At 35.2% G+C, this 26,739-nt stretch overlaps 1 protein-coding gene across 5 annotated transcripts in view; it reads right to left on the reverse strand.

Moving 5' to 3' along the window:
* Positions 1–26,739, reverse strand: part of LOC117339242 (matrix metallopeptidase-21-like) — a 169,902-nt gene that overhangs the window by 15,632 nt on the left and 127,531 nt on the right. For 3 of the 5 annotated variants that reach the window (XM_033900719.1, XM_033900722.1, XM_033900718.1), the window contains 2 exons: positions 17,520–18,249; positions 8,156–8,969 (listed from right to left, as the gene is read on the reverse strand). In XM_033900719.1, the coding sequence (XP_033756610.1) occupies positions 8,156–8,969; positions 17,520–17,690 (985 nt within the window). In that variant the 5' untranslated portion in view covers positions 17,691–18,249. Of the gene's footprint in view, positions 1–8,155; positions 8,970–12,773; positions 12,904–17,519; positions 18,250–18,492; positions 18,701–26,739 lie in introns of those variants that run through there. The other 2 variants (XM_033900720.1, XM_033900723.1) reach the window with 2 other exon arrangements.

Raw genomic sequence — 26,739 nt, forward strand, 5'->3', positions numbered from 1 at the left:
TACATACAACACATACAACACACACAATACATACAACACACACAATACATACAACACACACAATACATACAACACACACAATACATACAACACACACATACATACAACACAACAGCAACACAACATACAACAACCACACATACAAAAACAACAACACACAAACCATACAAACACCACACAACAACAAACAACCACACATAACAACAACACACACAAACACAACACCAAACATCAACACACCACATACAACAATACACACAAACATACACACACACAATACATACAACACACAATACATACAAACACACATACACACACAAGACAACAACACAATACATACACACAACACAACACAAACACACAACACAAAATACAACACAAAACAACACATCACACATACATACAATACACATACAACAACACACACCACAATAACATACAAAACAACCAACAAACAAATACAATACAATACAATACATACAGCACATACAATACATACAATACATACAACACACACAATACATACAACACATACAATACATACAACACACACAATACATACAACACACACAATACATACAACACATACAATACATACAACACATACAATACACACAATACATACAACACATACAATACACACAATACATACAACACACACAATACATACAACACACACAAAACATACAACACACACAATACATACTGTACAATAACCACAATACATACAATACACACAATGCATACTGTACAATAACCATAATACAAACACATTACATCTGTCTCCTTAAATCTGTTTATTATGACACAACACGACACAATTCCGACATCAAAAACACAATCAAAAGACACGCTGCCTAAAACGCCATGTCCATTGGTGGACCAAAGTGACGTTTACAAGACACTAGATATGTTCATACAGTGAGTAAAATGTCGGACTCCTTACAATGCTGTTTTTTACCTAGTCAACATACAAGCTTCCTACCGCCCTCACTCGTCCACCAAAAAGACATTTTTACTACATTCCAGGCGCAAAGATAATTCTGTACACAAGGAATCAGCCAGAAGCATACGCTCAACACCGTACGATGCTCATTAACCGATAAATGCACCAGTTACAAGTGTCTACCCACAATTCGTATTTACACAATAGCACGGTTCTTATCCCATTATTTTCATTCATCAAATCATGAGCATGACCCTTACATCATTCGCCGTCCTAAAAACAAATCAACGTTGGGCATTATTTGTACACTACAACGCTTACTTCCTTGGTTGTAGCCGTGCCTAGCATCTGTCGATGACATATGACTGAGATAATCACTATTCTTATTTTACAGGTAATGTAGCTTATCCTGATACTTCCTAAATAAGTTAACGTATAAGAGTTAATCATGATTCTTATTTTACAAGTATAGGTGATTGAGTTAATTCTAATCCTTCCTTCATACGTACATGTAAACGTATATATCATGATCCTTCTTTAACGAGTATATCTGATCGAGTATGCGTGAACGAGTTTTTCATTATTCTTATTTTACAAATATCGAGTGAAGCATGATCGGGATTCTTACCTTACAAGAACACATCATGAGGCTAAAGGCACGATCCTTAATTGACTATTTGACCGACTTGCAGTCTTTTACATAACGTTTTGAGTATAAATCATGGCCAATATCATGTAGTAGGCTAGCTACTCTACTACATTATGACTTTTGAAACACAATCATATTCAAATTTAATATTGGTAAAAATGTGTATCATATATTTTTTAAAGTGAATGATGTGAGCATGAGTGGAAAGGACCACTCACCGGAAACTGATAATTAACTTCCGGTCAAAATTGGACAGCAAAGGGGAGATATTTTCTGGAAGATTGACGCTTCAGTCTGATTATTTACCAGCCATGCTTGCATGTGAGACGAAAGAGCCGGTCTAATGTGATTCTGGGTGGGATACAAGTTTATGGCGAAGCGTAGCATTTCCGAAACAACCTGGGTGTAAACACAGAATGCCTCTCACACTTACTGGGCTATTGGTTAGGAGGTTGTGGTCTGGTGGCTTATGGACCATTCCGTTACACAGCCTTATTTATGAGTAGATAGTACACACACCATACATTACTTCTATACTGAGTGTACGTAGTTATGTTAATCCATCTGTCCTTGACCTTTAACATTTATGTCATCGGATGTACGCCCCCCTTATACATGATGATCACATAACCTGTATAAATAATAGCAAGAACAAGGACATTGTCTTCACAAACGATAGGCGTGTTCCATCTCTCGCCTGTTAAATGTATAGGCATAGCTACATAAAACACATGCCTTGATATTGGAAGCGGTTAAGGCTAGGTGAGCAATCGAGGCTCACACAACATGTAATAATGAACAGGAACATGCTTCAGAGGCCAACATCTGACTCGACTAGTTATCCACTCCCCCAATTAACAAGCAATTCCACGAAATGTTTGCCTTGTTTTTCGTCAGTTTTATTCAACAATAAACCCATGCAGATCTGTGTCATTTTGCAACAATAAAAGCAAATTCAAAATTCCATAAATCGCAGACACAGACATAGAATACCACACGGAACACGTGCTCATTATCACTGCAGAAAACCCTTGGTACCACGTGATCGGTATTGCGGTAATTTGTTGTAGTCTGGGTAGGGAAGAACCAAGCCCGGATGGACATCTTAATTGGCAACATACACAGTGACAGACGAAAGCTTGGGGTAAGATTCCATGTCCGTATCTATGATCATCTATCTTTGTTATGACTATCACAATACCCACCAGACAACACCTGGTCCACGAAGTAGCTAACGGAACGTATTAATTAGCGAAGTAATATCATTGTGATTTCAACCCGTGAAATACTATGGATTCGTATGTATGGCCAATGGTAATAAACTGAAAATAGACCTGAACAGTGACAACCGATTGAAGCAAAATTTAAAACCGCCCAACAGAAAGCAAATCAAAATAGACATTTTGCTTAATTATCCCATTAATGTAAAGCTGTTATTATCATAAAGCAGGGTTGATTTTAGGGCTAGAATCCCCAAGTAAACCCATACTATGAACTGATATGAAACGGACATATCAGATACAGAGGATGATATAACAATACATTCCAGAGGCGATACTACAAACTTTCCCCTACATTACAAGGATCGCTTGACACCGTGTTTTACATCAATTCGTGGTATGTGTGTCTTGTGTGGAACATGTAAATATACGTCTTGTCGATGTTTCACATCAATACCTGTTCTGTGTTTCAATTCGGAAACCAGTACTTTATCATTATGCTACAGTACATTAAGTGGACAACCTATTACTACACATTTCTTCTACTGAATATACTATATAATAATCAAGGACCAAGTACCATATAAAGGCTATACTGAATTTCATACGTGCAGAGCATAAAGAGAGAACGCTTTGATAAAGTGATTCAGACCAGGGTCCAGTTGTTCAAAAGGTGATTAGCTTAATAACTTGATTAGTGGAACCACATTTCACCTTTACTTCAATACATGATTATGTGAATTCCTTAAAATAGGCAGGTAGCAAGTGACTGAAGAGTGTTAAAGTTTCATAAAATTTTGTCAAGTAAGTTTTACCAGAAAATGTTTTTAAAATTGTTGTAAAACTGCAATTAGCCGAATCACCCCATGGCCCGAAGATTATGTGTCGTATGGGTTCTCGAAGGCATCGGTCTGATGATGTTTTCAAAGTGATGTTACGATGAAGCTGGGGATAGAGCAAAAGACACATACATGCGCATTAACAAGGTCATCTTTTCATTATATAAACAAATAAGGAATATCATATAAAGACCATGCGTGGTTGTGAAAATCAACCTGAATATTTCACACACGTCATATATTACATCTACCATAATAACTTCATATAATTGACCACATACAAATTCATACGAAAAAAAAAGAAAAGAAAAGTTCAAAATAATCAAATCTTATAATAAAGCTTAGTGGTGAACACAATTTGATCTTTACGTCCAATATATATATTCTGAATCAAGTCTAGGGAGATATTACAAACACGCTAATGGATATATCTATACGAAATGCACTCCGTTAACAATGGCATGGCATTACAAATCTGTATGACACACTAACTAAAAACATACGATAAAACGAGTACTCTTAGATATTCTTTTCCGTTGGTGTCATGTTTTTTGTATGGCAGTTTCCTACATACCATGGTGAGTGTCTGCTAGTAAACTAACAGCATACTAGGTGCTCTGAGTGTCTTTCTAGTGGTACGAATAATCATAGTGCACCATCTCCTTTACTACCAATGAGTACATTCTCACAGGCCATGACAACGACTTTTTTCAGCATCAATCCTAACAGGAAAAAATCGGCATTCTACATGTCGAAAGAATTCCTTACTGTATTCCGGTAGATGTCGCTGTGCGATCTTTCCGCATGGTAACGGGTGCGATCGCTCATTTCTTCACGCATAGTTCGCGAGGTCACTCCATGTATTTGTATATAGCGCGCTGTGTGTAATACACGGACCTGCAGCCATAACGGAGAATCACACACCACACATACAACGTAGATAATTTATATCTGTTTATGACAATAGTGTTAAATAAATCATATACCAGTAATCATACCGCGCAATTGAATTTAAAAGAACGACAAGATTCAGCAAGAGATGTAACACCATTATTTTAAAACAGTTATACTAAAAAATCTAATTGTGTAAATACATAAACTCATTGGTATATTGAAAATAAAATAAAAAATATATAATATTGTGCCACTCTACTCCCGGTAGAAACTACTAACGATCCCCTAAGCAATTGTGTCATGGTACTTTACCATACTTGACTGTAACCTATGAAGTAACCGGTTATCTTGAGGAAACCAACAGAAAGGGTATAAAACAGATGTTTTCCTGAAGTCAAAGTACACTGGATATGATTCGGATACTACGTTATCATAATGGTGTCAATCACATACATATAAAAAATACATACAAATTGACAAGGCAACAATGTTAAAACCGCTGGAACTAAACATAGCAACATCATAATACTAGGCCACTACAGCCATTGATACACACAGCACGACATTAGAATCACTTAACATTGCTCCTCACAAAACAGCTCCTGGCATTACCAAGAGGGTATCGGGACCACCATACAAAAGCCTTACTTAGGGTCTCCTCGTAATATCCTTTACATATTTTCGATGAAATATTTGTAAGTGCCACGCTATAGAGGGTTATCGACAATCCCCACAAGTGAAGTATATAGCACGTTCAGGATTTGTTGGTGGTTTGCAAATTCAGGGGGAATAAATAACGGAACATATTTTGTTACAAAATGTTGTAATCAATTTTTTGTAGACTACTAGATGTCCAAAACACACATTTGTCATTTTAAATTTTGATAGTTATCATCGAAGTATGTTGTTAGAATATATCTCTTGAAAATTCGTTTAAATTGGTAAAGTGTAATATTTCACCATCATTATTAATATAAAATATAATTTAACTTATAATACATATTAAATTGAATGTAATATTGATCTGTATTATTCACATCTCATGAAATACCAATTTACCGATATATCCAATATGGAATAAAATAATAAGGTAGGACCGAGACAACTCAAGCTGATTTATGAGCAAAGTGTAAAATGTTATAGGGTAGAAACATACTATTTCCTCTCCATTTTTCTCAGTCGATATGAACATTATATGTTTTATAATGATAAAGGGTTTTTATTCAAACTCTGCTATTCAGGGTAAGCTTAAGATTCAACCAAAGGCAAACATGTATAAAACATACATTTATGATATGGATTTTGTAATACATGCAGTGTAATCTGGAAAAAATAATTATAGAAATACATTACGTTGATTTTTATACAGAAATTAACGCTTCAAATTGAATGAATAAGGCAGTCCTCAAATGATGAAATAATATCCAGCTCATTTTGTACAGAAAACGACCTGTCAAATATCAAACATAAAGGAGTGTATCAACAACATGTCTGGCTGATTGAAGTTTGAAGGTAGGTGTCAGATTAGAGACGCTATCATTACAGGTGTGATGATCGTCACGGAGATACGGGCGTTACTGTAGTATTTCACGGTCACCACCAGTCCAGGTCTGTTCATCATTATACCAGTGAATGTGTATACACCAGATAGGTCTGCACTTGCTGCCTCAAGCCTTATCTTACAGCAGCTTTCATTGTTTGATCGGAAAGGAAGTTGCACAACGAACAAGTCTGTATACGTTGCCTGTGTACTATTGGGAATAAAAAAAAAATCCGATTTTTACGAACATTGGTAATGTTATCATTATGTGATATACCTAGTAACACCTTTTCAAGGGGATGTTTTGACAACTATTTCGTTTTGTTATCTGTCCGTACACAATGCCATTATAAGTTGGCAGACTGTTTCGATCAAATTGTTATCTTTGTCTAGCTATTATACGATGATCACAAACGAAAATTATATTGAAGGCGTATCTATCTACCATGGCCTTCACGTAGTAGCACGTAGCTCCTTTCGGTGTAGTGAGTCTTTATCTCAATAGTTCGGCCAATTACAAAACGGAAGACTTGGAAAGACAGAAATTGCATATGCAATGACTTGCTCCAATGCTTACAAATACAGCTTAGCTTCGCTTAATATTAATTCAATCTAATAAAGACCTAAGTTTAGACGTAATTAACCCGTATACCGATCAGGATTGAATTGCTTATTCAGTAAAAATATCAAAAATCCATCCAAACATCTGAGACAATTATCTATTGTTTTTGTTTTGAAATGAATAAGCTTGTCCTTCAAGATGACAAATCTTCAAGCATGCCGCCGATGTATGTGAAAAAAAACTATTTCGACGAGGCAAATTCGACAAAAGTCTGCATTGTTTCAGTTTTTATATAGCCAATTTAAATACTGCATTCTTGTTCATTTTGTTTGGCCAGCCTTAATGATGGCAAATACCGTCTCATGATAGCAGTGAACATAAACATCAATGACTTTGTGAGTCAGTGGGGAGCCAAACCAACCCGTTAGAACCACTATCAGTGAAATTATTATACATAACATGCCAACAATGCTAGTACTGAATAGAGAGATAATGCACAACTTGGAACATCTTTACAAACGGATATATACTATGTAACACAAACTAAACAAACTATACTACCAATACTGGGCCAGTCCTGCAGCACTCTATCAACTAACACAAGCTTTCGTTTCTTTGCAACAGGTTAGACGAAAGAGCGTTCATTGACGTTTAGTATACATATACCAAAGTTACAATATGGTGAAGATGTTTCATTTTGTGGTGGAATATTTCATGATAACATATCGAACCTGGGTTATATGAAAGCCGCAATTAAAAGTTCAATACTAAATTTGAAATAATTAAATGCATGTTCTCAAACTCTAAGGCAAGCATACATTTTTATTTATTTGAAAGATTGTTGAAGACCAAAGCAATGTTGTCTCCGTCGTTGTGCCCTTGTTTTAGTAATGCAAAGGAAAATACCATGAGTGAATATGGTTTATAACGTATAAACTACAGAAAACTATACACATGACCTCTCTGCGTTCTGCAACACTGAATGTTCTTCTTTAAACCACACCACAGATTTGATATAATTTTACCTATCTCAAACATCTCAACATATGTCAAAGAATGTCTTCGAAGGTAGTCCAAATATGTTCAAGACTGCAGATAGACAGGCAAAACAAAAATAAATGCGCTGTTTATGAGTTCTTCGTATAACGATACTTGGCTTGTAATAAAATTGTGTGTCTGATAGCTACGATGTGGAGTAAGAAATGCGTGTAATGCTGGTAGTGCTTGTCGTTCATCCATGCAAGTACATTGAACAAGTAAACAAAGTGTCGACAAATGTAACAAAAGGACATTGGTTTCATGGGCTTATCAGGCGACCATTATATTGGCAACTATTTTCTGACAGAAGTATATACTGGTGATGTCAATTATACAGGGAAAATAAGCTGTAAACGACTTGACGATATGAAACAAAACGTTGATCGTGTAAGTAAATTTAAAACATATATGAAACAGAATCAACAGATTTCTCGCACTAAAATCAAGCAGAAGTGAAAAGTACTCACCTCTTCCAAAGGCAATTTCTATATCCACATCTCTTATATCTCCAGAATTTGTTTCCTCGAATCGAATAGGAATAACTTCACTCCACATTCTAAACGCTAAATTAAGACTAGCTCTTTGTTCTTCCACAGGAATTCTTGTGCTAAATCCAGTTTCAAGTAATCTCCAAGCGATATCATGTTTTGTAAATTTCTGTCCATCCCATATGCTAGTGTTCGTAACCATGGATACGACACTCGTAGTATCTCTTTTTTGCCTTTCTGGATTCACAAGTAGTCTTTTATTATCTTCTTTTAATTTAGTTTTATAATCTTGAATGTATTTAGTTCTTGATTTACCTATTACTCTATTATTAATATCACCAGTTAAAGCTTTCATTAATAATGTGTTTTTTGTTGACCGTTTCCACGGCCGACGACTCCCTTTATTTCTCGCTTTTGCTATTGTTTGAAAATGGTCATTATTATTTAATACTTGTTTAAGATTTTCTGCTTCTGTTTCAGCCTTAGCTGCAGCCGCTGCAGCAGCTTCCCGCTGCTTTTGTCTATCTTTTTCGTTGTCCGCGTTACCACACCGGGACGTGCTCATAAGTATCCGAGTCTCTTCGTCCACAACACCCGTTTCTGGTAATTTATATGTTTTCTGATAATGCCGTATGGCATTTTGTACCTCAATGTCACTACACTCAGGGACTTCCTCTTCCACCATTGCGTGAAGGGAATGTTGAGATGGTTGGTTCTCCATTGGATTCGTGTCCAACGAACGACGTTTTCGTCTGACTTTACATCGTAAATATCCATATTTTTCCAGTTGCATCTGTTAAAGAGAAATATGAATTTATTAGTGTTCAATCAAAATAGTAAATGTAACCTTATTATTACATGCACCTTAAATTGATCGAGGAGTGAGGCAAGGAAAGGGTTCGAGAGATGCAGGTAGAGAAATATTACATTTTCTTGTGGGATATTACATCAGACATATTCGATGTATGTTGATTTGCTAGTGGTTCCGTTGTCACAACCCTTGTTCTCATTTTCAGAATATGACCTAACCCGGATATGACCTTGATCTATATGGCGGGTTTCGTTGATGAAGCAGAGGACGTTCAATCTTCCGGAACATGTGGTATTATTCCCCATATAACTATTATCCATGCAAATCAATAGTGTGCCCTCGTTTTATTAATTATTAATTAGAATTACGGTTTAATGTCCGTATTATCTGTTGTAATTCCCCCTGATACTATTATATTTCCTTAGGCCAAATAAGCTGTAAGTATTTTACGTGATTGGGCGTAGCGTTAAATATGACGAAAGTCATGAAGTTTTGAAAGAAAAAAAATATGATTGAGTAGAATTGTGGTATTTGAAATATTTAACAAACAACATATATATCAGCATAGTACATTCAACGTATATTGTCTACCTGTCAGTATGGCATTTGTTTGTGTAATTTACATAGAAAGAAATGTTTACTATAGTATCATTGAATAAAATTATAATGTAAATCAGAAAGAAATTAGACCAACACACTCAATCTACGAAAAGTGCAGAAGCTTTGAGAAAAATACTAAATCACTGGCTCTCCCAACGAAAGACTTATAGTTTACAATGTACGTATACTTAAAGAACTCTTAAACCGTTGTTTCTTATTTCTTCTACGTGCTTAACAGTGTGTAATCATGGATCTGTAGTATCAATTATGATAGTGTCATCCATAACAGGACATTCGTAACAATTTAAAATTTTTAATCATAATATGTCATATCATTTTGACAAGTGGTTTTAATATGGGACGCTCCAGTATCTCGTTAGAGCGATGGAGGACTTGCATCTTATTAACAGTTACATAATACTTGTCTAGCCGTTTATGATATTATAGGAACGCAGCATCACAAAAAACACACTAACCAATTGTAGCATGCGAGTCTCCTAGTGCAGCGAGATATCTAAAATTGATATTTACTGTGTCTCCTGCAGACAAAAGGTTCCTGAAGCCAGACAATAGCTATTTCGGCTGCCGATACGAATTAAAACTCAGACAAACTCATCACATTCTCTATACTTTAAGGTCAATAAACTGTTAAACTTATAACAGAATAGTTTCGCCAGACATTTAATATAGCAGTATTGAAATGAATCTGAATATGTATGACCAATCCATCTTCTCTGTTTCTCAATTCGTCTTTCTGTTATGACTACAAGAGATCATTAACGATTACAGCCAACTCATTCGAGTGTTACTTTCCGGAACAAGTGGTTGTTCCAAGACATCACACAGACATATACTGATGATGATAGTTTCATAGTAGTTTGAATATCAAAGACTACTAGTTATGTTTAAAATAAAGAAGAATAAACGAGAATAGATGTATTTGTATTGATTACTACATCATAAACATAAAGATTTGATGGAGAACAGCATAATTCGTTTCTTCGAAGATGTTTTTGTAGATCTTGGTTTGGTTTGTTTTTGTTTAACGTCCTATTAACAGCCAGGGTCATTTAAGGACGTGCCAGGTTTTGGAGGTGGAGGAAAGCTGGAGTACCCGGAGAAAAACCACTGGCCTACAGTCAGTACCTGGCAACTGCCCCACGTATGTTTCGAACTCGCAACCCAGAGGTGGAGGGCTAGTGTTAAAGTGTCGGGACACCTTAACCACTCGGCCAACGCGGCCCCCTTTTTTGTAGATCATATTAGAAAGTACTTACTTACTTTGATACCCAAATTTGTGTATCTTTCGCAATATAGGACTCAGAGTTGTCTACGCCTGATACATATGTAGACATTACCAAGTCCTAATCAATACGTGGTCGAGATTGCTTTTAATTCAAAATTTGGCCAACTTTAAAATTGCCAATTGAAAATGAATAATTACATTGAGTTTCCCTACAATAATATAGAGCTAGCTTATCTTCCGGTGTCTGTACGGTATGAAATGTATTATTAATGCATGGTATTGATGGCGTTCAAAACGATTTATATTTTCACAGAGATTACAAAATGATATCTCTAACACGTAAGTACCCGGATGGGACGATAGACAACATGTTATACAGCACGTGACAAAGTAATGGCAAATTTCTGTCATATAAATGGTTATGTAATTATGATATGCGAATTTAATCATGAATACATAAAAAGTATGACAGAAAATCAATTTTAATGGGTTGAACCTTTATTGGTAATGTGCAATACATTGATCAATCTCAAGTGCCAAGATAGCACACCCTCCCGTCCATTTGGGACAGAGGCTATAATTGGTGGTCAATTCATTCAATCCATTTGTTGATTAATTAGTACAATTAGTACATGTACATATGTTACTATAGTACAATATATTATAAGCAGTAGTAAGAGCAATACTATTATGGAGAGACTCGCGTGAAAATGCTAATTTATATATTTATTTATATATATATATATCATATATCATACAATGTACAAATACGTGATCTATAGGCAGATTCAATGCTTTTAAAAAATGATTAACTTTGTTTCTCAACATATATTCTGAATTAATTCCCCTTGGCAATGTCGAATAATTTCCAATCTCTTGCAATGGAATTTATTTTTTATTATCGAAACTGGCCTTTAATAATAAAACTACAAAATAATTTTGATTTCGGCTGATGCATTATTTTGATTAATCTACAAGACCCATAAACCCCGAAAGATATGTTCTTGAAGTCAATAAAACCACATGCTATTTAATGTTGATCACGGGTTAATAAATCCATCAATCAACCTTACGCTATAATTATCTAATACATATACATATAACAACTATATTATAAAAAATATATCATTATTAAGAGACATGAAATGTACATATTTTGTTTGGAAACAACTGTGAATAGGTTTTACAGGAGTTAACAGTTTACTGTAACAAAACGAAAACGACACAAAACTACTGTAAGGATGATTCCGAGCAAACAATACGAGAAAGAAAGGATACACAGAGGATTCGCTAACAAACGCTATAATGAGAACAACATTGTGGGAAAATGTAGATTAAGGACACTAAAATTGATGGAAAACTATTTTAACAACAACAACAAAAAATGTATACCACTGAAACACAAAGAGTAGTTCTTTGCTGGCAAATGTGTTTGATAATGCTAAATGAATATGTCTCTTTACTCGAGAGTCAATCTTAAAAATCAGATGAATAGTTAGGAAACGTGTTATGACGTGACGTCTCGCCATTTCCCGTTTTAGTGATGCGAGAAGAGAAAAAGAATCGCATATGATACCAGGCGTCTACGTATTTCGTGCAAATTTTGTTAAAAAGTACAAATACGACAAATGAATGCACATTTATTTTTTGCGTTAATCATATCTTAAGCAATTTTTGCGCGGGAAGCATTCAGGTAAACGATGATTTCGCTAATTCTATTTTTTGTTCTTGGTTTTATATGGCAATTATTGCGGTAGCGCCAATGAACTGTGGCGCTAATCGGGTTTTACCGATAATGAGCTATATTAGCATAATTTGACTTCGAATAAAAAAAAATGCGACTAAATTTTGTCTAACTGAAAGTTATTCAAAACATAAAATAAGATTGTTTTAAGACAAGGTTGTAAAACATATGATATAACGATTGTATTTTTACTTACCCTGTATATCAATGTAGTGACAACCTTAGGTGCAAATATCGGTCAACATTCCACATACATAGATATGTACATATTTCAGCTTACTGACACTTAACGCAATCCCGAGTACACGAATAGTCATCTTCACCCAATACACTTATTAATGGAGAATGCGCGTTGAGCACTGCTACAATAATAATCTGCAAACGTGTATGTGATTATCTCTCGCCACAAATATGTACAACAGTATGTACCGAGCACCAGGAGAGGATAGAGCGATAGAAAAATATACAAAACGGTGAAATACACGTGCTGAGGAGAATATTGATACATTGGGGATTAGTTCACTGATTTGCCAAGGATAACGGATGGGATGCTTACCACCTTTTGTTGATTTTGCTAATGTATGAGCTGTATGACTCTGCGGTATAAAAGGGAAGTTAGATGGGGGCCTATTAAGATAGATAGATATGTAAGATAAAGGAAAGGTACTGTGGTATTTCTAGTTACACAAAGAAAAGGGAAATGGAAAACATCAGAGACGCTAAACTTATGAACAATCACTGGACAAAGCTGTTTTATCATTGCTACTGTGACAGGGTGACTTCACGGTTTCTCAAAACATCGTCAATCCGATACTTTGGTACATTATCAATATTTCGACAAAATTTCGGAAGGAAAGATAAGCGTTCTGCCTAAGTAGTGTTTCGATACCTCCATGAAAGGTTCAAACCAGCTCCGCCCACCTTTAATACATATCTAAAATTGCCAACGGTTTCAATGGTAAACGATTACAAGATAGCTATGTGTGTTACGCAGACGTTTTGAACCCTAGCCGTGTCACATTGCAAGGCTAGAGTAACGCCTTTTCTCGCCCTTAAAACACCAATACCGTAGACGAAGATCTTATCAAGAGCCTTCATCATGAAAAACTGATTATTTTAGATAAATCCAAAACCACCATTGTGAGCATTAATACCCAAAGACGAATACTCACTACATGTACCAACATCATGGCAACACGTCTGTATACTTACTCGTATACCAATCCCATGGTAACAAGTCTGAATACTCTCTACATATATCAATCCCATGGTAACATGTGTGAATACTCACTACGGATACCAATCCCATTGTAACAAGTCTGAATACTCTCTACATATACCAATCCCATGGTAACAAGTCTGAATACTCGCTACAGATACCAATCCCATGGTAACAAGTCTGAATACTCGCTACAGATACCAATCCCATGGTAACAAGTCTGAATACTCTCTACATATACCAATCCCATGGTAACAAGTCTGAATACTCGCTACAGATACCAATCCCATGGTAACAAGTCTGTATAATCACTACGGATACCAATCCCATTGTAACAAGTCTGAGTACTCGCTACAGATACCAATCCCATGGTAACAAGTCTGAATACTCTCTACATATACCAATCCCATGGTAACAAATCTGAATACTCACTACGGATACCAATCCCATGGTAACAAGTCTGTATAATCACTACAGATATCAATCCCATGGTAACAAGTCTGAATACTCGCTGCAGATACCAATCCCATGGTAACAAATCTGAATACTCACTACGGATACCAATCCCATGGTAACAAGTCTGTATAATCACTACAGATACCAATCGCATGGTAACAAGTCTGAATACTCAACAGTTACAAAAAATGTTCCTAACTGTTAATTCAATGGTTATTATAACTACATTATATCAACTGTTTATTACATGATAGTATTAATGACATTGTCTGCATCGTTTAGTTAATAAGATGCGGATTATTATACTGAATTGTTTCCACGTGATACAAATGGTCATATCACAGTGATTAACTACATCTTTAATTATCAGGTACATTGTATCTCGTTTTAATATTTAGATTTTGATAAAGGCCTTCACCCATTGTTCTATAACTCCACCGTACCAACTCTACTACCGTATGATCAGAACATTAAGCTGTATTTACCTCACTCTGTTGTTAAGTACATTGAACCTTCCTTTATTACAGAAGAAGTTTCCCTATGGACGTAACTGCTGTATGTACTTTATCAATCTTGTGGTTAGGTACAACGGAAATTTACAGTACGATGTATAATGTCCATATATCCTCAATCAACCTTAATTCAGAACAGGTGATAGGCTGTCACAGACAGCAGCATGCTTGTACTTCGAATACTTCATGGTACCCACAACTGTTAGACGATACATTAGCCTGACCAGTATACCATTATAAATTGTTTTATTTTGAAATGATACAAAATATCAGTTTTCCTAGATGTTATTGTTAACGATGTAGTTATCATGCTTAGTCCTTTGTTTTGACCATGTCACATCATTCCAGTTTGGCAGTTTTATCGCCTTTAGTTATTCGGTCGTTTGTTGTTTTTCCCTCCTAGTCGTGTTTAGTTTTTATTTTATTTTATAATTCACGTTGCTATAAGCATAGTGTTATTATTTTCCTTTCGTATAATGTTTAACACATTTTTTAAAATAAGATATACTACACATTGTGTACTGCATACAGTGACGTTAGGTTTTTATTTGATAGTGAATTATCATCTCTTACTGAAGTAGTTTGACCATTCGTGATCTTATCTCTTACTTTAGAAATAGTTTGGCAATCAGTAAATCTTAATATCTTATTAAAATAGCTTGACACTAAGTGAATTTTAATTTCTTACTTAAATAATTTGACAATCAGTGAATTTTAATCTCTTACTTAAATATTTTGACAATTAAAGGATTTGTCTACTTTATTAAAATAGTTTGACTTTAGAGGATTGAGAGCCCTACTTAAATGACCTGGTATTAAGTGCAGAGGTTGATGTTATATAATAAAAATTCAGCGATAACACAGACCATATGAAGCAACATTCTATAAAACAGTATACACACAGAGAACAAATTTATGCAACAATTGATTAAACCCCAATATTTCTCGGCGAGGGGCACTACACAGATCCCAACATCCCGATGATATACTGACAACCTCGGACGAGGGACATTACACAGATCCCAACATCCCGATGACATACTGACAACCTCGGACGAGGGGCACTACACATATCCTAACATCCCGATGACTAGCCCGAGTTTCCTCTGGCCCTGACACCATGTCACTCGGGCTACCCGATGACATACTGACAACACGTCGGTTATTTTAAATCACGGGTATTGTAACCGACCAAGTCCCAACTTTACCTTTTGTTTAAGATATTTTGATTTTGCGAAATGTTCCACAGAAATCATCGACATTTAATTCATAATAGATCATGTGAAATATCAATCAATTTGCTGACAAGTGTACTTCATAGCGTGTTGTTACATTCTTGTACTCGCTTTTTAAAAACTTATTTTATCTTTATTTGAACGAATAGTTGCGTCATACAAAGACGTCTATGTAACAGCTAAAGTGACATCGACTTGATATGTTGTGAAAATGACGGATAAATCGTTGAAGGATTGATCACGATATGTGCCCTACTTTTTTGTGTCTTACTGATCCGTGTTACATATCTGTCATAACAGTTTTAATACACCGATAATGAAAGATACATGCTTGTCCCGTTGTCATGTAACACAATTATACGTGTGATCGGCCGCTCTCTGGACAACATCAATGATGACCGCCATTTTTATAATTCATTAAAGCTAATGTCATATGGCCACAAGATATGTTGGGGACCATGATAAAATTTAGGTATGCCATTGTGACCTACCATTTCCCACCAAACTATATATATGTGTTTATATGTGTTGCCATCAAACTAAAAGGTTATTCTGTTGTCAAACAAATAATTATTTCGCCCTCCCTTTCTTATTATACGACACAGTAAATATTGCCATTTTTTTAAGAGTGACATAATAATCTTACTAATCCCAGAAAAAAGATTTGTACAATTGACCGAATTTTTGCCTGATTAAAAATCACTTAATATTTTCTAACGGTTATTGTCATGGTATGCATTAATCTTTCACAGAAATGTTAATGATACATCAAATCAACTGACGCCAAAAGGTTAAAACAACACTAAGGGTGTTAAACGCTTAGTGTATGGGTATGAAGTGGTTTAATAGCACTAATGTCTACTAACTTAGATAAAAATATTAAAACAATGTTTCTTTTCGGGAAAATAGGGTTAAAAATATCTACGCATCACGAAATTCCACAGGAAAAAGCCAAATTTAATCTGCACGTCCTTTTGAACAATATGCATATAATGCAGCACTGCAGTAGTGCTGTATTATATACAAAGACATCGAACATTGATCCAAAACATATCTGACAGTTTGTACTGGCACCAGTGAAAATACTGTATGAGATACGTTAACAGTTAATCATGTGTAATAGACCCAGAGAGATTATTGATTGTCCTGCATACTCCAAAAACAAGATAAAACAAGAAAAAAACGTGTGTTATGGAGCTGCTCAGAGCATTGATTGTCATTTACCAATTCCAACAACACACCAACTTATTAATCATACCACGTTTCGCTTGATACAAGCTAACGTTAATTTAAACTGTATTGTACATGTTATATTCAATATATCTTAAAGTTTAACATCTGTCGTTAGCCAGACAACATTGCGTTATGGGTTTTTTTAAAGTCTCACTTTGCGAATGTAGGCTTGATATTAAAGTCATCCTATGGAGAATATAAACAATACATTGGTATGTCATGGATTATACAAAGTGACACACACAATACGTTAGGTCATTACCAAAGTAAAGAATAAATATACTCACCTCGGCTTCTAAAACGTTCCTCACCATATTGGTATTTTTTCTAAGTCGTACGAAATTGCCCTGATCCCGATGATCCCGATATTGGAAGAATCTTTCAGCGCCTACCCGGTTTGACAGTAACATGATATGTAGAACGGTTAAAGTTTGTAGTAACAACACGCTCGCCATCATCCCGGTCCCTTATGGATGTTAAAGGCCGTGATCAGCCTCTGTACCCGAACAGTAATCCTGTCACAAACAATATACACAGTGCACTCCTCTGCTAAGGCGACACCCTGCTAGTACCCGCGACACCACGCGTGCAGCAGATACTGCTTGCCATGTAGTATGATTGGTTTAACGCTCACTCAACCAAAATCACACTGCAGATCAGCCGATCTTTTTGGGAATTTATTATTGTTTCCAACTGTGAAGTAAAACAGAAATGCGACTTATCTACAGGAAATATAATTATTTAATGGTAAGGTTACCACCTCCTGTCCTTTCCCCGCTCCAGGTAAGGGTGGTGAAACATGATTCAGTGGCTGGCTAAACACACGTTGAGATATAGTCAAAGTGACCACGTGGGTATCGGTGTGATCGAGTTGAGCCCGTTGTCTAACACTCGTCCAAGTAGCTATCCTCTATAGAAATATTTCCATTTGTCGGTCGTAAATAATAAATCCAATGGCACTATTAACATTTTCCTTGGTCAAGTCGTGGACTAAGTGAAGCTGTTACTGCCTCCTTCCTGAAATTAGAGTAAGAATGTGTCAATTACAGCCTGGACTCGATGGTGAGAGGAAACAAACCACATAGGGGCGGATCTGCATGCATAATGATTCTCACTCAAAAGAAAACTGAACGCGAGAACAATAATGTAGAAAAACATAATCAACTATACAGCGTACAAAGCTGTATCGCAGAAAATGGTATTGTCAAACAATATTATGTTCACAGCTCACAGTCAGAGAGACGTAACCTATACATATACCTATCTATGCTAGAAATGGTAGGTGTGGGCACATGTCTCCTATTTTCTAATCCACCTCCTCATCATAAAAATGACGTTTGCCATGTTGAACATACGAGTATGAGTTGTTCCGTCATGGGTCGTGATATTTCACCATTATGATCGCTAGCGAAAGTGTAACGGTAAAATGGAAGGGGTATTTAGAAAGTAGTGGGTTCATCTCGACTCTGCCCTGGATTGCACGCAGCCCGTCGGAGTGGCAGTAACCACTTCACAGTTCGAATGAGTAATAACGCGGTTTGGGAGGGCCAGAATCTGATTGACAGATCGTCCTGGCTCCTCTCCACGTGGAATCTCGTTGCATAGTATGCAATGTTTGGTCTGCTGCAAACATTTAACACTAACCGCACTCAAGTTTGGATCAACTGAGAAAGCTTCTACATTGAACTAACGAGAGAGAATACGAATGTAGACTCGGATATGCCTATACCAACAAACCTCCACATAGAAGCTTCCACACTTTCTAGACCACACACTATAGCAAGTATGTACAGTATACCGTCATAGCAAGCGATTATCAAACGTCTATTTGTATCCTTCTGCTTACAATTGCCTGTTTGCTTGTCAAAGAAACTCTCGTGTATTCGTCACCACTGCTTTGAAGAATTTTGTCTAAACAATGTACCAGAGAGCGGTGAATTATCTCCGGCTGTACATCATTCTGAAGACACCGACGCTGCATAAGGTTTTTACAAGTCACTGTCTGATATCGACGGTCTTACCAAAACAACTAGACTGCTTTGAGGTAAAATAAAATGATTACTTCACTTGTTTACACGTATATCAAATTGTTACTGAGATGGAAAGATTATATACTGAATAAAACGGAGATTTATTTCCCTCTTCAGAAAGCTTATCATACTTAATACAACATCGAGTCTCTCCTTTTGACAAATACCTTATGTACGGACAAAAATAAATAAACCTATTTTTTGTTTCTATTCTGACCAACATCGTAAACTTGATCCCCAGATTGTTATGACTTGAGCCGGCCACGTGTAGATTATATACGGTTCCTAGGTTGTCTCTCGACTCGTCAGTAGAACACCGGCGCAACCATAAAGAAAACAAAAGTGTCTGCCGGAGCTAGACGTCTGGAATCCACACAGCCACCGGACCTTGACCTTCGAGACAAACCTCCGTTACCATACCCACCGTTTTATCCCCGCAGGTGCACTTGTAGACGGAAGGTGTGCAACGTAACATTTTGAAGTTCGACATGTGCACAATTAATGAAATTTCCATTTCATGTTTCATACAAAACATAATGCTCAATAATATACACCTTTTAAAATGTGTAATACATCCCGGTTTCTTTAGACATTATTTCTATCTTTGGCCACGACGGAGTAGTAATTGGTGTGAGAATCAGGTCGATATGACAGAGTACCACACATTCTGAAGTGATATGACAGCGTCGTCGTCACATACCAGTACATCTATGTAAAGGGGTATAACTCTACCAGTGTTATACAGTCCGTGAACGTTACGTATGACAATATTAATACGTCTGTCGTATATTGTGTTAATAACGGTTAACACCATTATCAAAGGATTTATGTTTCCCTATATAATTTTACATCAACACGAACTACAGATTCGTTGAATAATTCATATAATCAATTTAACGCCTTTGATTTAATGAAACATGTAACAATCTAAATTGGTGATATGTTATGACATACAGGTACCAATAAACTAAGGTAATATAAAAATAGCTGTCAACGTTAAAACATATATGGCATAAACATGTTTCTCTGCTTCGTTTCTTAGAAATACAGGCATACTAGCCATTGATTATCATGTGACACTGTCTTTACATGTATATAAACATGTATCGGTATTACTGTATCTGTATCAGTATAACTGTATATGTGTCAATGTTACTATATCAGTATAACTGTATCTGTATCAGTATTACTGTATATGTATCAGTATTACTGTATCAGTATCACTGTATCTGTATCAGTATTACTGTATCTGTATCAATGTTACTGTATCTGTATCAGTATTACTGTATCTTTATCAATATTACTGTATCTGTATTAATGTTACTGTATCTGTATCAATATTACTGTATCTGTATCGGTATTACTGTATCTGTATCAATATAACTGTATCTGTGTCAATGTTACTGTATCTGTATCAGTATTACTGTATCTGTATCAATATTACTGTATCTGTGTCAATTTTACTGTATCAGTTATATTGTATCTGTATCAATATAACTGTATCTGTTTCAGTATTACTGTATCTGTATCAGTATTACTGTATCTGTATCAGTATTACTGTATCTGTGTCAATATTACTGTAAATGTATTAGTATTACTGTATTTGTATGAATAGTACAGTATCGGTTTTAACATCACTTGATAATGTATTTTAATCTGTTATACATGTAGTAATATCACGATTTCCAGTTTAATCAAAACTATTCTTTTCTTTGTGCGATGGAGAGCGACACTTCTGATTTCAGCTTTGTCTTACCCGTTCTTCATGACGTTTTCACCACATCCGTTCTCATTTTGGACATATCACATTGTTTACAATAGACATATCACATTGTTTACAATAGACATATCACATTGTTTACAATAGACATATCACAATGTTAACAATAGACATATCACATTGTTTACAATAGACATATCACATTGTTTACAATAGACATATCACATTGTTTACAATAGACATATCACATTGTTTACAATAGACATATCACATTATTTACAATAGACATATCACAATGTTTACAATAGACATATCACATTGTTTACAATAGACATATCACTATGCTAACAATAGACATATCACATTGTTTACAATATACATATCACATTGTTTACAATGGACATATCACAATGTTAACAATAGACATATCACATTGTTTACAATAGACATATCACATTGTTTACAATAGACATATAACTTAGACCTAGTCTGATGGTTATTAATGAAACATTATACAGAAAACACACAATATCCTATACGTTTTAAGGTACACTGCAGCTGCTACATACCCATATTTATGATCCATTACACTTCAGTATACGATACCATAAAAGGCGAACATAGCATTGGCACTCACCAATATGAGCCTGTATTCAATCAGATATTAAATTCGTTTATTACTGTAACAGTTTTACAGAAAAAAAAATAAACACTATACCAATGCACATGAATTACTCTTAATTTGATCCGTTACTACAGTAATTGGAGATATAACGTCACATTATACTAAATTAGTATAGACTTTAACTACATGCATACTACATCACGGAATTATTCTTAATTTAAGACAATAGCAATGCCACAACAATACCATATCTATTTGAAATATGGCATTACGTCATGCCTAATAGATACAGACAGACATATAAAACAACAAAATATTAATGTACTTCAATAGAGATATGTTAAAATACTCAGTAAAAACAAGTAAAGAAATAAAATGGAAAATAAAATGGAAATCATTTAATGAAATATTAATATGAGGTCAAATATTACAGCGGCAATATAGCTATTATGATTTACTTTGGATGCAATAGTAAGTTATTACAATATCGTTTTAATAGTTTGAACATCAAAAGAAACATCTGAGTGATTATATTAAATATTAGGTATTAACTTTCTAATTAATAAGATACACATTTAAAATGGTTTCATACATTACGGCACTTATCCAAATATGTGATATTACATGATATAATACCAAATAGTTTAATTTGTCATTACAACAGGATATATACTACACATTATATACATATACAGGCTGCATAGTAATATTTTCTCTTATACTACATAGAATATGTACGGTTTCACAAGCTCAATCAATGAATTATTACTCTACTTAAAGTATTTCAATACATGAACACCCACTTAACATTGCCATCCGTATGATCCCGATGTAGTTACGTGTACTTACAATTAAATATACATAAAACATTCGTCTAAGTTCAATTACTCCAAATTAAGTCGCTTTTCATTCCATTTTAATGTCACCCACTTGATATTTAACCCACTACCGACATAAATTAACCTGTGATTCTGGCGTTCAAGTATACTATATGTTATGCTACCAACGCCATATATCAAAAACATAAATTTGGCTACAGGAAGCACCTATCATTTCGGAATGAAAAATTCCGCTACATGTTGTGAAGGGATTGGCCGCTGAAACTGGGAGCGTAGCACGGAGAAACAGATTGCTAGAGATATACAGAGTAGTTGATGAATATATATGTAATCACACAGATAGTGCGGTGATGGCTTCATATCTAAGTCTGTATGAGAATGGTGTCACATGTATCGTCAAGACGTCAAGCTACAAGACAGGTGGTCCAATTGTAAGTTTGATACTTGCAATATTACCGATTGAAAATCTTCTCCGCATAAAGGTCATTTAACAGTATACTATTCATCCTAGACGGGCTACATGAAAAAACATTTTGTAAAAATCAAGACTAATATTTGTTCCTAGAGATTCCAATAGATAGGAAAGTTTCCAGGGGAGTAAATATGTCAATGCTTTCTTCGGATGGATGTATCAACTCCAGCAAAACACTGACCTGTATTCCGTTTACCACGGAAGCTGCAAACATATGTATAAGTGACTGAAAAGGCTATCAAGGTTTAGATTAAAGCTGAGAAAATGTTGTTAATTAGACAAAGACATCATCACTCTGTAAATGGACAGGTGACCCTGTTCTGGTGCGTTTCTTCTGATGCATAGTTGATGAACGAAGACGCCCACCCTCTAACCCAACCACAGGTTGTTATCTTCATCTCTCATATGCGTCCTCCGGAAGACGTTTTCTGGAAAACTTCTCTATTTTGATGAAAATCGTTGGTAAAGTGTAATAATTGGTGAAGTGTGCAAGAAGACTCATTGGTGTGAAGAGAGGTAATGTCTGGACTTCAAAGTTAAAGACGTCTTCTATGAATTAGACTAACAAGCTCACTTAGAATGTCTACGACCTATGTGTAGCGACAGGGAAATGACATGGTACAGCTGATCTCACCCTGAAGCTGTATGTCTATCTATACCCTGTAGCTAATAGTGGGATTATTATACTAGCGTGGTAGATGCACCATAGATATTTAAGATAATTTCAAAATTTTAAAATAAAAATCACTGATTAATAAACATTAAAAGATATGCATAAAGCACACTTCTCAGTTCATATTTGAATATATTATATAAGTTGAGCAAATAGAATGTACAAGCCTATTGCATACACAATTTTACAAAGTAAATCATATTTTAATAAGCAATAGTTTCAACTGAAATTGATATTGTGTTTTATATCTTTCTTAAGAAACAGGAATCCGTCTTACAAACAGCTCCCCAGCTTGTCAATGGTGCAACTCGATCGATAAGTTACAATGCTGAATATTCATATCGGCTTTAATGGTCATTAGATTATACTGGAAAAGAAATGTGGCCTTAGGTAATGTACTGGGTATCACCAACCGATCCACACCGAGTACTGGCTGGTCAGACTGGCGACGTGATAATGGAATAATGTCTTCTTCAGAGGTCGAATAGATATGTTATTTAAATATCTAAAAGCGCATTTTATCTGAATATCTGATACCCTAAATGTGTCATTTAATAGCAAATCGATTGTTGATAGAGAAACACAGACCCAGTTAATGGAATATTACATAACTATCTTGATCTATCCTGTCACCATGGTGATCCCTCTTGTTATCGTGTTATCCTGTAATCCTGTTGATATATCCTGTTATCCTGTTGATCCACCTGTTATCGTGTTGATCTCTCCTGTTATCGTGTTGATCTATCCTGTCATATTGTTGATCTATCCTGTTATCATGTTGATCTTTCCTGTTATCGTGTTGATCTCTCCTGTTATCATGTTGATCTATCATGTTATCATGTTGATCTATCCTGTTATCATGTTGATATTTCCTGTTATCGCGTTGATCTCTCCTGTTATCCTGTTGATCTATCCTGTTATCGTGTTGATCCACCTGTTATCGTGTTGATCTATCCTGTTATCGTGTTGATCTATCCTGTTATCATGTTGATCTATCATGTTATCATATTGATATATCCTGTTATCATGTTGATATATCCTGTTATCATGTTGATCTATCCTGTTATCATGTTGATATATCCTGTTATCATATTGATATATCCTGTTATCATGTTGATATATCCTGTTATCATGTTGATCTATCCTGTTAGCATGTTGATCGTTCCTGTTATCGTGTTGATCTCTCCTGTTATCGTGTTGATCTATCCTGTTATCGTGTTGATCTATCCTGTTATCATGTTGATATATCCTGTTATCGTGTTGATCTATCCTGTTATCGTGTTGATCTATCATGTTATCATGTTGATATATCCTGTTATCGTGTTGATATATCCTGTCATCATGTTGATATATCCTGTTATCATGTTGATCTATCCTGTTATCGTGTTGATATATCATGTTATCATATTGATCTATCCTGTTATCGTGTTGATCTATCCTGTTATCGTGTTGATCTATCCTGTTATCATGTTGATATATCCTGTCATCATGTTGATATATCCTGTTATCATGTTGATCTATCCTGTTATCGTGTTGATATATCATGTTATCATATTGATCTATCCTGTTATCGTGTTGATCTATCCTGTCATATTGTTGATCTATCCTGTTATCGTGTTGATCTATCCTGTTATCATGTTGATATATCCTGTCATCATGTTGATATATCCTGTTATCATATTGATCTATCCTGTTATCGTGTTGATATATCCTGTCATCATGTTGATATATCATGTTATCATATTGATCTATCCTGTTATCGTGTTGATCTATCCTGTCATATTGTTGATCTATCCTGTTATCGTGTTGATCTATCCTGTTATCGTGTTGATATATCCTGTTATCGTGTTGATATATCCTGTTATCATATTGATCTATCATGTTATCGTGTTGATATATCCTGTTATCATATTGATCTATCCTGTTATCATGTTGATCTATCCTGTTATCGTGTTGACCTATCCTGTTATCATATTGATCTATCATGTTATCGTGTTGATATATCCTGTTATCATATTGATCTATCCTGTTATCATGTTGATCTATCCTGTTATCATGTTGATTTATCCTGTTATCGCGTTGATCTATCCTGTTATCATGTTGATATATCCTGTTATCATATTGATCTATCATGTTATCATGTTGATCTATCATGTTATCATGTTGATCTATCATGTTATCATATTGATCTATCATGTTATCATGTTGATCTATCCTGTTATCATGTTGATCTATCCTGGTATCGTGTTGATCTATCATGTTATCATGTTGATCTATCCTGTTATCGTGTTGATCTATCCTGTTATCGTGTTGATATATCATGTTATCATGTTGATATATCCTGTTATCGTGTTGATCTATCCTGTTATCATGTTGATCTATCCTGTTATCGTGTTGATCTATCCTGTTATCATGTTGATATATCCTGTTATCGTGTTGATCTATCCTGTTATCATGTTGATCTATCATGTTATCATGTTGATCCACTTGTTATCATGTTGATCTATCCTGTTATCATGTTGATCTATCATGTTGTCATGTTGATCTATCTTGTTATCATGTTGATCTATCATGTTATCATGTTGATCTATCCTGTTATCATGTTGATCTATCCTGTTATCATGTTGATATATCCTGTTATCGTGTTGATCTATCCTGTTATCATGTTGATCTATCCTGTTATCATGTTGATCTATCCTGTTATCATGTTGATCTATCCTGTTATCATGTTGATCTATCCTGTTATCGTGTTGATCTATCCTGTTATCGTGTTGATCTATCCTGTTATTGTGTTGATCTATCCTGTTATCATGTTGATATATCCTGTTATCATGTTGATCTATCCTGTTATCGTGTTGATATATCCTGTTATCATGTTGATCTATCCTGTTATCGTGTTGATCTATCCTGTTATCGTGTTGATCTATCCTGTTATCGTGTTGATATATCCTGTTATCATGTTGATATATCCTGTTATCATGTTGATATATCCTGTTATCGTGTTGATCTTTCCTGTTATCGTGTTGATCTATCCTGTTATCGTGTTGATCTATCCTGTTATCATGTTGATCTATCCTGTTATCATATTGATCTATCCTGTTATCATGTTGATCTATCCTGTTATCATGTTGATATATCCTGTTATCGT

This window comes from Pecten maximus, chromosome 12, assembly GCF_902652985.1.
Source record: "Pecten maximus chromosome 12, xPecMax1.1, whole genome shotgun sequence".
NCBI classification, from domain to species: domain Eukaryota; kingdom Metazoa; phylum Mollusca; class Bivalvia; order Pectinida; family Pectinidae; genus Pecten; species Pecten maximus.